This window comes from Taudactylus pleione, unplaced genomic scaffold (assembly GCF_031769625.1).
Source record: "Taudactylus pleione unplaced genomic scaffold, aTauple2 ptg001058l, whole genome shotgun sequence".
Taxonomy (NCBI): domain Eukaryota; kingdom Metazoa; phylum Chordata; class Amphibia; order Anura; family Myobatrachidae; genus Taudactylus; species Taudactylus pleione.
Genome location: NW_028285459.1, coordinates 920006 through 933717, shown reverse-complemented (window position 1 = coordinate 933717; position 13712 = coordinate 920006). Strand labels below are relative to the sequence as shown.

The window sequence follows — 13712 nt, the reverse complement described above, 5'->3', positions numbered from 1 at the left end:
AATTATTTGTCTGTCCCCAACATATATTTATTATTTGACAATTAAAATTTAAGTTTTAATCTATACATTAAACATTTTCAAGAGTGCTCCTCTCAGAGCCTTCTGTCTGTCTATCTCATTCACAATACAATAATATATGGTAACAGAAATGTATAGGTCATTCCTGGGTGGTGACTGGAAGGTAAGATTGGGGCTAATAGAAGCATGTAGTTATTGTTTTATTGGAGTGTCGCAGGCGTGCCGCCGATAGTCGTTGCATTTATAGACGCAGAACCGTTCACATACTAAATTCAGATGGATAATCAGCATCTGACATAGTTCTGGTGCAAATTTCGATAGGAGGTCTATTGCTAGTTAGATCCTCCTTCATCTACTTGCACATATTATTGCCACATCTCTCTGTTCACTGGGTACACCCACTTGGCAGAAGGTTACGCCTTTCAGTGGGCCCCTACTATTGCAATCCCGTTGGGCCCTTCATGCCCCAGTCCGACACTAAGAGATATCGGTCTATATGAGCCCGGAAGCAGAGGATCCTTGTCAGATTTTTTGAGAACCACTATCACAGCTTCAGACATGGAAGCAGGAAAAACTCCTTCCTCAAACAACGAGTTGAAAAGATCTAGTAATCTAGGAGTAAAAATAATGCATGTTTTTTTATAAAATTCTAAAGGAATGCCATCTATTCCCAGAGCCTTTCCACCTGGAAATGAGTCAATAGCCATTTCAATTTCCTCGCCAGTAAGGGGAGCCTCTAAAATACCCCATAGCCTCCACAGTGAGAGTAGGGAGTTTAGTATCATTTACATAATCCCGTAGTTCTGCCTGGCTACAAGTCAACCCAGAGGAGTATAAATCTTTAAAAAAAAAAAATTTAAACACATCAGCAATTTCTGTAGTTGTATCCACCAAAGGGCCCACAGCTGATCTAAGCTTAACAATAGTATTAGCTGGCTGTTCCGAGTTAACCAGATGGGCCACTGATACACAAGGATAGGTGCTATATATTGCAATTTGGACCAGCCAGACTGCACAGTTTCTTGGTGGGCTGCATGATCCAGTCACACAGGAATGTCGGCCAAGTGTCAGGAGGATGTGAAAGGAAGACAGTGTGTGAGGTTATATGTGGACTGTGAAAGGGGATGTAATTAGACATGGAAGCTATGAAGGTTATGTGGGTGGTTCTGAAATCTGATAAGCTTACCTGAAGAGGTGGGTTTTCAGGGAACGCTTGAAGGATTGGAGACTAGATGTTAGTCTTATTGTGCTTGGTAAAGCATTCCATAGAGTGGGTGCCGCCCAAAGAAGGTCCTGTAACCGTGAATGGGAGCAAGTAATGCGTGGGGATGAGAGACGCAGATCTTATGCTGAGCGGAGAGGTCGGGTTGGGAGATATTTTGAGATGAGTGAAGAGATATATGTTGGTGTGGTTTGGTTAATGGCCTTATGTGTAAGTAAAAGTATTTTGTATTGAATACGGTACAAGACCGGCAACCAATGGAGGGACTGAGAGCGGGGCAGCAGACGACGAACGTTTGACAAGGAAGATAAGCCTTGCAGCTGCATCCATAATTGATTGTAATGGCGATAGCCTGTTTTTGGGAAGACCAGTAAGGAGACTATTGCAATGGTCAATGCGGGAAATAATGAGTGCATGGATCAGAGTTTTTGCAGTGTCTTGTGTGAGATATGGTCGAATTTTAGATACGTTTTTTAGATGTATGTAACATGATTTTGAGACAGATTGAATGTGGGGAACAAAAGACAGTTCAGAGTCAAGGATGACACCTAGGCAGCAAACTTGTGGAGCAGGATGGATTGTCGAGTTATCAACCGTGATCGAGAGATCAGGTTGGTAACTGTTCTTGGCCGGTGGACATATAATTAATTCTGTTTTAGAAATATTAAGTTTCAGGTGGCGAGATGACATCCAAGATGAAATGGCAGAAAGACATTCAGTGACATGGACCAATACAGATGGTGATAAATCTGGGGAGGATAGGTAGATTTGAGTATCATCTGCAAACTAATCCGCTCTTTTAGATTTCAGTACCATTTGTATGCAAAGAGAGGTGGTATAGATTAAGAATAACAAGGGACCCAAGACAGAGCCTTGCGGTACTCCAACTGATAGAGGTAGCGAAGAGGAGGCAGAGCCAGAAAAATTAACAGTAAAAGAGCGATCAGATAGGTATGAAGAGAACCATGAAAGAGCTGTGTCCTTAAGACCTAGGGATTGTAGTGTTTGTATAAGGAGAGAGTGGTCAACAGTGTCAAAAACAGCAGAGAGATCTAGAAGAATTAGGAGCGAGTAATGGCCTTTAGCCTTGGCAGTGACCAGATCATTTACTACCTTAGTCAGTGCTGTCTCTGTGGAGTGTTGGGAACTAAAGCCGGACTGAAGTGGGTCCAATAAGTTGAGTGAGTTTAGAAAGTGTGTGAGGCGGGTGTAGACAAGTCTCTCAAGCAGCTTGGAGAGGCATGGGAGCTGGGAGATAGGACGGTAATTTGAGAGAGTGTTTGGGTCAGAATTTTGTTTTTTCAGAATGGGAGTAATCGCTGCATGCTTGAACAGTGATGGAAAGATGCCAGTAGCGAGAGACAGAGTACAGATTTTAGTTAGGGTTGGAATGAGCACAGGAGATAGAGCTTTACCGAGTTGTGAGGGTATAGGATCTAGAGGACAGGTAATAGAGTAGGAGGATGAGAAGAGTGTAGATACTTCATCTTCGTTTGTGAGGTCGAATGAAGAGAATGAGCCACTCAGAGGGTTCAGGTAGGGAATTGAGCAGGTCACTAGCTGAGGAAGAGCACACCATTTCGATTTCGATTTCATTTCGAATCTCATCAATCTTGTTCTTAAAATAGGAAGCAAGATCATGCGCACTGATAGCAGCAGGTGGGTTGGGTGAGGGATGGGTAAGAAGCAGTTTAAATGTATTAAAAAGTCGCTTGGGGTTAGAGGCTTGAGCAGAGATAAGAGATTGGAAATATATGTTTGTTTGGCAGCGTCCAGAGCAGCACGATAAGAGTTGTAGATAGTCTTATATGTGAGGAAGTCACTTGGAGTACGAGACTTTCGCCACTGACGTTCTACTTTACGTGAGAGTTTTTGTAGATGCCTTGTTAAGTTAGAATGCCACGGTTGACGTCTAAGTCTACGTGGTGTGTGATGAGTAGCTGGAGCAACTTCATCGAGGGCTTTTGCTAGAATCTGGTTTAGGTGTGATGCAGCAGTCTCAGGAGAAGTGAATGCAGAAATTGGTGAGAGTTGTTGTAGAGAGGTAGATAGTTGTTGAAATTTAATAGCATTAATATTTCTATGGGTTTTAGGAGGCTTGTGTGATTTCAATGACAGAGGTTGATGTAATGGAGGAGAGTGCGCAGGTGATAAGGTTGTGATCTGAGAGAGAGGGAAAGGAGAATTAGTGAAATCAGAAACTGAGCATAGTCTAGTAAATACAAGATCAAGGCAGTGACCCTCCTGATGAGTAGAGGAGTCAGTCCATTGGGAGAGGCCAAGGGAGGACGTTATAGAGAGTAGTCTGGAGGCATGAGGCGATTGTGGACAGTCAGTGGGAATATTGAAGTCACCCATAATGATGGTGGAGATGTCTGGGGATAGGAAGTGAGGGAGCCAGGCAGAAAAATGTTCCAGAAACTGTTGGGGTGGCCCAGGTGAGCGATAGATAGCAGCAACTTGTAGAGAGAAAGGGGTGAAAGTCCTGATAGAATGTACTTCAAAAGATGTAAATGTGAGTGATGGTACCTGTGGGAGAACTGTGTATGTGAAATATTGGGAGAGTAATATTCCTACCCCACCTCCTTCACAATTACCAGGCCTGGATGTGTGTGAGAAGTGTAGGTCACCATGTGAGAGTGCAGCAGGGGAGACAGTGTCTGATTGTGTGAGCAAAGTTTCTGTAATTGCCAAAAGGTTGAGGTTAGTTGAAACAAAAGAGGTCATGGATGGATGTTAGCTTATTGCAGACAGAGCGTGCATTCCATAAGGCACATTTTAGTGACTTGGAGGATACAGGGAGGCACGCAATGTTTATGAGGTTAGCTGGATTTATAGTTCGTTGTGGGTGTGGCAAGTGGGTTGGGCCTGGATTTGGTGATATGTCACCAGCTAATAGAAGCAGGAGGAGAGAAATATAAATATAGTTGTGGGATTTGTCTGAAAGTGTTTTATGCCGACAGGTTGTGGCTGTATAGATAAGTTAAAAGCTCATGTGTGTTTGTAAGAGGAGAGTAGATTAATGAGGCAGCAATATGTACAGAAGGATGAGCTGCAGGGAGAGTAAAGGATGTAGTAGTCTTAGAGATGATTCCATGGAGTGAGATTATTATAATGAATAATGACCCTCGGAGGAAAGCTTTAAATGCATCCCATACAACACCAATAGGGGCCGAACTCAAATTATCAGCAAAATACCCCAGCCGAACCTCCTCCAACTCAGAACCCGCCCCCATCTGTAACAGCCAGGAAGGATGAAGCTTCCAAAAATACTGACCCCTATCAATTTTCATATCCAACTGAAAAACTAATGGGGAATGGTCTGATATACCCCTTGTTTTATTATCAATGAGAGATATGAGGCAGCAGAGTCTTGGAAACTAGGGCAAGGTCAATCCGGGAAAATTAATGATGGGAATGAGTGAAACAAGAATACTGAAGTACACCTGGATCTTTCTCCCGCCAGCGGTCTATCCAACCTAAATCTGCCACAAATGACTATAACACTTTGCCCAATGATGACAGAGAGGAGGAGGATTCATACCACCTATCCAATAGAGGGTCTAGTACATTATTGAAGTCGCCAAGGCAAATTATCGGGGTGTCAGGAGACAGGGCTACAAATTCAGCAGCGCGCTTCAATACCTCGTATGAGAAAGGAGGAGGAATGTACACTGCTAACAGAAATATATGAAATAAATGAACAGTACAATCCAGAAAGACAAAGTGACCCCCTGGATCTATTTTAACAGCATTGCAGACAAATGGGACAGATTTATTTATAAGAATAGATACTCCCCTAGAAGAGGAGGTGTAAGGGGCATGGAATGCCCATCCCACCCATGGTCGCTTGAGTGATAAAAAAGTTTCCCACCTACCAAATGAGTCTGTGAGACAGGTAATCTTTGAGCCATACTGTTTCAACTGTTTAAGAACCAGGGAGCGCTTTATCCTGTCATTAATACCGCTCACATTCCAGGTCAATATCTTAGTCATACTTAAAGAGTAAGAAAGCAAACAGAGTAAGTACAATAGATATGGCAGTGCAGTGCATCACATTACAACAAACAAAAAAACTCTAAACATTACAGAAAAGAACATATATGTATGCAAATCTTCCAAATTAGAAATACGGGTCTCTGCTTCCCCAACACGCTCCCGCACCAGATGCATATCATGTTGTAATAAGGATAAATCGGACTGCACACGCTCAATTTTAATCAGCCAACTTTGTTTCACAGGAGGTAACTGCTTCTAACACCTGCTGCAAGGTTACTACTGAAGATAAAATAGAGCTTAATCCAGAAACAGATGTGGCAGAAGATTACCCAGATGATCCCCGAGAGGCAGCACTCGGGGGAGTTGGGGGTGTAGAAGAGCAGCATATCTCTCCAGGTTAGCTGCAACATATCCCATCTAACACATATCAACCACACAATATGATATACTGTGGGCCAGGGAATATAAACAGCTTGTGGAGTAGTAATCTAGCTTCCAAGCTCAACATAGCTGACCACCACGCACTATTCCAAATCACACAGACTAGTACTCACTCAGGTATCACGACAGACGCGTTCTCTTGAAGATATGAATGCTATAAACACCGGAAGGAGAAGGCGCAGGAGTTCTGAAACCCACTAGCAGCCAGCTAGATTCATTTACAGGATGCAGATCCACCGGTAATTATCCCAGGTAAAGCGTGGTGAAGTGAAGGTACCATTCACCCACTAAGGCACTCCAGACCACCTGCCACGCTATTGTAGCAATAGCTACAAAATGCCGTCTGTAATGGCACGCTTAGCGGGACCACATGATCGGCAGACTCACGAAGGAACCACCAGCCGCAATGGAGCCAGGACCCCCAGTGCAGACAGCAGCACCGGCAACCAGTCCACACAGCCGCGGCGAGGAAGCCAGCTCCGGCGATCACACCTGGCCGGAAAGGATCACTAGGCAGCGGGATCTCCAGACAACAGGAAGCCACAGGAGAGGCGCGCTGCAGAAACACCAACAGGGCCCAGGACCTCAGCGGCACCGCCAGTCGGATATACTTGTCCTCCAAACTGCAGCACAGACTCGATCAGGTCCCGGGAGGGTAGTGTGAGAGTCTATAATAATTTATAGTGTTTATTTAAAAAATACTGTATGTTTCATCAGAAAAAGCCATTTTCCTTTACACAAATATCATGAGATTGAAGCACATTACGGTATACTGAACGAGCAGCTGAAGGAGAGCAGCAGCTGAATGATCCCAGAATAGGATACTAAGTCTGGACACTGTGAAAAAAAGACAAACTGAAATATGCATTGACACATCCTATGTACTTGTTAAACTAATCATATGTATTCTTTTCTGTCAAACCATTTTTGGCAAATGTTTGTCACAGCAGTTTTCTGAACTTATAAAAGACGTGCTCAAAGGGGATGTACCTCTGAGAGCTCAGTGGAATTCATCACAAGTGTGTGTGTTGAGTTTCCTTATCTTCCCAGCCGGCTGTAAGGAGAATCCAGGGGTAGGAAGCCTAGTCACCCCAACAGTAGTCAACCCAAAGCAGGTAAATTAGCCTGGGAATCTGCGTTCAGGAGGTGTCAAGAGAATTATTTGCTGGGGAGCATGCAGAACCAGCTGCCTACACCATCTCCGCCGTGGCCACCCAAAGTGAAATCTTTGAATCTTTATTCCATTATGATCTAAAATTGTTCCACTGCATTAAGAACTCTGACTAACCAATGGGATACTCGACAAATAACTTATATTTAACTAAACTATATGTATTTGTGTTTTATGAAATCGGTTTTATTGAAGTTATAATAAAGTATAGGTCCAGTAAAACTCCAGCTTTGCATCAGAGTTGGACATTTTTGGTTTAGAAGACAAATATGAAAGATTGCTTAAAAACTTACCCTCAATTTTATCAACACCTTGGGCCTTAAGATTTGGAAAATGATCCAAATAAAACGCTAAGGCTTCATCAGCAGTGATGCTTTGAAACTTAAATCTGTCAACATAAGCCTGGAAAGAGAAACAGCTGACAAATCATTGCCACAATATCAACAAATTTCACATCTACCATCAACTTCACCTAATGTAAAACAGGATTTCCCCAATCCACTTTAAAATTACACACCCAAGCACTATTATGGATTTCTTAACATATAACTAAAGAAATACTAAACTTAAAAAATAGGTTCAGGAACTAGCTACTGGGGGTGGAGCTATAGAAAAACAATTCTATATGCATACATATAGTAATAAGAAAAGGCGGCACTCAAAAGGGCCTCTGAAATAAACCTTATGTTATGGAAAATAAATTTTGGCCCAGGACATTACGTCATAGTTTATTAGAGGTTCAGGAACTGAGTTACTGCCTGCTCCTGCTGAAAAATTGCACTGGATTTAGCCAACAAGGGTTGTGTAGACAGACAGTGTTAGTCTGTATCCAAAGCTTAGAGTGATACCAGAACCCCCAAGATATACTTGTAAGGTTTTCCCTCAATTATTTATATATGAATGGACAAATATTCTCTGTAAAACGATGAGGAATATGTGCGCTATATAAATAACTGGCAATAAATTAACACAGAGCCATGTAGTTTACTACTTCTAAGTCTATTAGTCTTCATCATTTTACATTCAAGACTTATTAGCCACATTTATAAATAAGAGGGAGAAGAAAAAATAACTTTGTTTAAAAGTTATTTCCCCACTGTCTCACAGCCTTCTTCTCTAGCACTTCTATGATGGCCTTCACCTTCCCAGCTGTATTGTGTATGGAGAATTGTATTGCTAATTGTTACTTGTGTTCTGTTTATAAGTTGGTTACTGTATTGTAATGTAATGTTCTGAGTACCCTTTACTGTATGTACGGCGCTGCGGACCTCTTGTGGCGCCCTATAAATAAAATGTAATAATAATAATAAAAATAATTCATGCACCAAATCCAGAATATATATTTTCAATATAAAAATAAGTTATCCTGACCTCCTTTTAGCATCAACTGAACAGCTTTGATCAAAGCAATTAAAATGGTAGGTTGATCTTGGTACTGTTACATTGTATAGTGAAGGAATGTTACCTTTAAAAATTTGTCAAATTTAGTCTGATCTCCAACAAGGTGGGCAAGATAAGAGACAAAGCAGAACCCTTTCTCGTACGGTGTCTCATTGTAAGTATCATCTGGATTCACTCCTAAGAGAGTGAAGAGAGGAAAAAAAAGATTTTCAAATTGAATACTTTTTTTTTACAATTTTAGGCAGATATTAGCAAAACCAAAACACCATCCTTCCAACATTAATTTGAAATTACATTTACAGATTTTAGATTTCGCATTTCACTCACCATTGGTAAGCCCAGATGTTAACGTTCTGTGCATACCCAAACACACTAATTTCAATAGGGGCAAGAACTCAATTGGACTTACTACTCAAGAATATACAAATAAATATTTCATTCGTACAGCTGAGGAGGTGGTTATGTCAGAGAAAATTAAGGACCAAGGGGCCTATTTAGCAAGCCCTAAACCATGCCACGTGAGCCTACCAGATGAATATTAAGTTCAGCGATTGCCAGCAAAAAATGTAAGTAGCCAGCACTATTCAAGACATAGCATATAACACCTGATGTGTCATTTATTGCACAGGCTCTCAACTCTAGTCCTCAAGTACCCCCAACAGATCATGTTTTTTTAGATTTCCTTTATCATGTACGGGTGAGAATTAATTTTGCTGGGTCAGCAATTATCCCACCTACTTCCACATACAGAAATCCTCAAAACATGACCTGTTGGGAAAACTTGAGGGTTGATGTTGAGAATTCCATCTAGGAGCCACCATGGAGGAAGTATAAACATATATGACTCCTTCTCCTCTAGATGCTACTTCATAAGATTAATGCCAGCCTGAGCTTACTGCAGATTGGTAAACTGACAAGACATCGCTGCGATAGCCCTGTCGGATGAAGCAGTGATAACTCCTTTTTCCCTTGCTTTTCTGTGGAAAAAAGCATCATCTCTAATTACACAACTGGCATCGGGATCTTTTTATGAAGCAATGTTGGAATGTGTCCAGCCCAAAAAGTGGCAAAATAGACAAGGCAGTGAAGGGTTATAAGCAACAAATCTAAAAAAATCCATAGATAATATACTTTTTACATGGACTTAATTGTACACTCAATTATTACTACTCATCAATACTACACTGAGGTGTAATAAGCAGAGATTGTGGTAGAAGCTGAATGTTCCACACACCAGGTTCAATTTTGACTCGCAGTTTGTTTAATGGATGATCCTCTCCTGAGGCCTTCATATGCTGCTGAAGTAGGGCTCTTCCTGTTGCTGCCTCTAGGCAAGTATACGCAGATCCTGCACAGGAGAATTAAACACTTCATTCCATACCATGCAGCAAGAAAATTAACCATTGTATCCAGGAACATTTATGAGCTGTAACAAAATAAATAAATAAAATATATATATATATTCTCGTTTATTTATATGGCGCCACAAGTGTTCCGCAGCGCCTTACAAAGTACATAAACAAATAATTTGACAACGGACTTACAGTAAAAAATAGGACAAGGATAATATACATTGATACATAGGTGACCATAACACCTAGATATGCAACAGAGCGTAAGCAACCAAGTTATAGGTGCCATGGTGGGGGGTAAGAAGTAGGTGAAAGTAAAGTAAGTAGAAGCACAAGAGGGTAGAGGCCCTGCTCGTAAGAGCTTACATTCTAATATATATCTATAATATAACACAACAATATTGTACATTGGTTTATAGAGAAACCATTCAATGAAATCATCTAACATATTGAGGCAAAGACATTGCCATGGAATACCAAGGACACTTCATAAAAAAAACAAAACAAAGAGAAGGAGAAGAAAACAAAACAGAGGTTTACCATATATCTCAGTTGTGATCCTCCGCTGGGCATACATAGTGAAACCCTCGTTCAGCCAGAACTCGCCCCAATTAGCATTGGTCACCAAGTTTCCAAACCAGCTATGGGATATCTCATGAATAATAACATCAGCCAGAGAACGATCACCAGCCAGCAGACAGGGGGTGACAAATGTGATGCAGGGGTTCTCCATACCACCAAATGGAAATGATGGGGGCATGAACAAGACATCGTACCTAAAATGTTAAAACACTGACAACATAAGTCATACTTTATAATGTTCATTTAGCATCCTTTAGTAGTGGTATTCTATATATCTGCACAATGAACAAAATGAAAAAAAACAAAAACAGAAGAATATAAGGGCTCTATTCAATTCAATGCGAACTGAATAGCGCCGAGAATGAGCTCCCGGAGCTATTCAATTCAGTTCACTGCTAAGCCCGACTAAAGATATGCGAGCAGAAATCCGACAAAAGTACAGGCGCAATGCTATTTTCTACCCATAGTGCGGCGTAAACAGCATCGCGCCGGGAAGTTTAGTCGGAGAATGCCTGTTCTCGCGACTAAACACCCTGTTTAAGGCTCGAGGGGCTGGGAGAATGGGCATTCCCCGACCTAACATTGCGCAGAATTAAATTGCTCCGGCAGCTTCTTCCCGGCGATATTCAATTCACGCTGAATTGAATCAAGACCCAAGATTTTAAAAAATAAATAAATAAACGGTCTTTCAATGCTTAAAAGCACTGAGCAAACACAAATCTTAAAAATGTATTCTGTGACATCACCTTTAGTTTTTACTGGAAAACAGCTTATAAGAAAAGCAAAAGTCCTAATAGTAGACATAGCTGTACCTGCGGTAGGCATATTAACATTGCATAAGAGTCAAAGGTTAGAGTGATAGGAGAACATACTTAGGCAGCAGGAAGAGTGTTTTAAGTTTAAGGAGGTGAATAATATTGTAGCTCACAATCATTTTCAAGACTTCAAATAAATAAAAAAAAAAAAAAAAAGAGAACGATATGCAAAGCACTTGTGAAAAAAACAAAAAATTGGAAAGCTTAGATTTTTGTGTAAAAATATGAGATATGGTAAAAACTTACCTTTGTTATCTCTATTTCTACGAAGTCCATAGGGTTCCACAGGATACTTTGGGGTTTAGTTTAGTTACCTTGGGGTATAGGTGATGACGTCAGGCATCGGGCACGATAGAGTTAAGTTCCAGCCTCCCAGGATGCACTAGGGTCCCCCTCCTATACCCTGCCCCCGAGCCAAGGCAACTCAGTTAGGTACCAAGCCATAGGCCGGAGGAAGAGAAGGAAGAGAGAGAAGATCTGGACACACACAAGAATCACATTCTCACCGGAGGGAGACGGAAAAACCGGTGACCAGAGTAAAGCCCATCTACAGCACAGGTGCGACAGGGCGGGAGTCCTGTGGAACCCTATGGACTTCGTAGAAAGAGAGATAACAAAGGTAAGTTCTTACCATATCTCATATTTTCTACCTCAGGGTCCATAGGGTATCCACAGGATACCTTGGGGATGTCCCAAAGCAGTATCCTTTAAGGGTGGGGACGCTCCTGTGCTGAAAGGAGAATCCGCCGCCCGAAAGAAGCATCCTTAGATACCTGTAATACCTCACGAAGGTATGGACAGAGGACCAAGTAGCAGCCTTGCAGATCTGGATTGCAGAGGCACCACGTCGAGCTGCCCACGAAGGACACACAGATCTAGAGGAATGAGCCTTCACAGAAGGAGGAACCGGCAGGCCTTCATGAAGATAAGCTTCAGAAATAGCCATACAGATCCAGGCTGCCAAAATTTGTTTTGAAGCAGGCCAACCCTTTTTACGGAAGCCATAGAGGACAAACAAGGCATCAGACTTCCTAAACGAAGAAGTGTGGTCAACATAAATCCTTAAGGCCCGCACAAGATCCAAAGTGGTCTCACCCACTGAAAGGCCAGGTGAGTTAAAAGCCGGAACAACTATTTCCTCGTTAACATGAAACTGGGAAACAACTTTGGGAAGAAATTCAGGACGAGTGCGTAGCACTGCCCTGTTCCCATGAAAAATCAAGAAAGGGGGTCTACAAGAGAGAGCCCCTAAATCAGAAACACGTCTGGCCGAAGCTATGGCCAGAAGGAAAACAGTCTTAGCGGTTAGCCATTTAAGTTCCCCTGAGCCCAGTGGTTCAAACGGCGGTCCTTGGAGAGCCCTCAGGACCACAGTCAAGTCCCAAGGCGCAACAGGTGGAACAAAAGGTGGCTGAATTCGCAGAACGCCCTGCATAAAGGTGCGCACATCAGGGAATGTAGCAATCCTACGGTGAAACCAGACAGACAGGGCCGAAACCTGCACCTTCAAAGAAGCAAGGCGAAGCAAATGGTCTAGTCCCACTTGTAGGAAGGCGAGTACCCGAGACAGACGAAACTCCCGCGGTGCATAACCTCTCGGTCGACACCACTGGAAGAACGTATGCAACACGCGATGGTATATTCTCGCGGAAGACGATTTCCGAGCACTTAGCATGGTACGTACTACAGAGCTTGAAAACCCCCTGGACCTTAACATGGCCGTCTCAACAGCCACGCCGTCAAAGACAGCCAAGTCAAGTCCGGGTGAAGACAAGGACCCTGTGACAGAAGGTCCGGTCGGAGTGGTAGCCGCAGAGGACTGCCCACGGACAGACCCTGAAGGTCTGGGAACCAGTGCCGTCTGGGTCATGCGGGTGCTATCAACAGAAGCGTCCCTCCTTCCGGTTTGAATTTCCGGATTACCCGTGGAAGAAGGGAAACCGGAGGAAAGAGATAAGCAAATCGGAACGTCCACCGGACGGACAGAGCATCCACCAGAGACGCCTCTTCATCTCTTGTGCGAGACCCGTACACCGGCAACTTGTTGTTGTGCCGGGACGCCATGAGGTCGATCTCTGGAAGACCCCACCTGTCCACCAGCAGTTGAAAAACGTCCGGGTGCAGGGACCATTCCCCTGGATGAACGTCCTGGCGACTGAGAAAGTCCGCCTCCCAGTTTAGCACTCCCGGGATGAAGACAGCTGATATGGCCGGAAGATTGCGCTCCGCCCATACCAGGATCCGAGACACCTCTACGAGAGCCGCCCGACTTCGGGTTCCTCCTTGCCGGTTTATGTAGGCCACGGTGGTAGCTTTGTCCGACTGGACCTGCACTGGGTGACCTTGGAGAACCCGATGTGCCTGCTGGAGAGCATTGAAAACTGCTCGGAGTTCCAAGATGTTTATTGGAAGCTCTGCTTCTGCCGGAGTCCACCTGCCCTGGAACAAGTGTGCAACCGAAACTGCTCCCCAGCCCCGAAGACTGGCGTACGTTGTCAACAGGACCCAATTCGCCACCCACAATGGACGACACTTGTTGAGATGGGTCGTCTGCAACCACCAGGCAAGGAACAGGTGAACCTCCGGAGTGAGCACTATCGTCTGGGATTTAGAGACTGAGGCAGTCCATTCCACTTTGACAGGATCAGGTGCTGCAGAGGTCTGGAGTGAAACTGGGCATATTCCACCATGTCGAATACCGACACCATGGA

At 43.2% G+C, this 13712-nt stretch overlaps 1 protein-coding gene across 2 annotated transcripts in view; it reads right to left on the bottom strand.

Moving 5' to 3' along the window:
• The window catches only part of RNPEP (arginyl aminopeptidase), a 71847-nt gene that overhangs the window by 27525 nt on the left and 30610 nt on the right, over window positions 1-13712 (bottom strand). The window contains exons 5-8 of one of the 2 annotated variants that reach the window (XM_088461463.1): window positions 10145-10380; window positions 9487-9600; window positions 8317-8429; window positions 7145-7253 (exon numbers count right to left, since the gene is read on the bottom strand). In XM_088461463.1, the coding sequence (XP_088317589.1) occupies window positions 7145-7253; window positions 8317-8429; window positions 9487-9600; window positions 10145-10380 (572 nt within the window). The remainder of the gene's footprint in view (window positions 1-7144; window positions 7254-8316; window positions 8430-9486; window positions 9601-10144; window positions 10381-13712) is intronic. The other variant, XM_088461464.1, reaches the window with a different exon arrangement.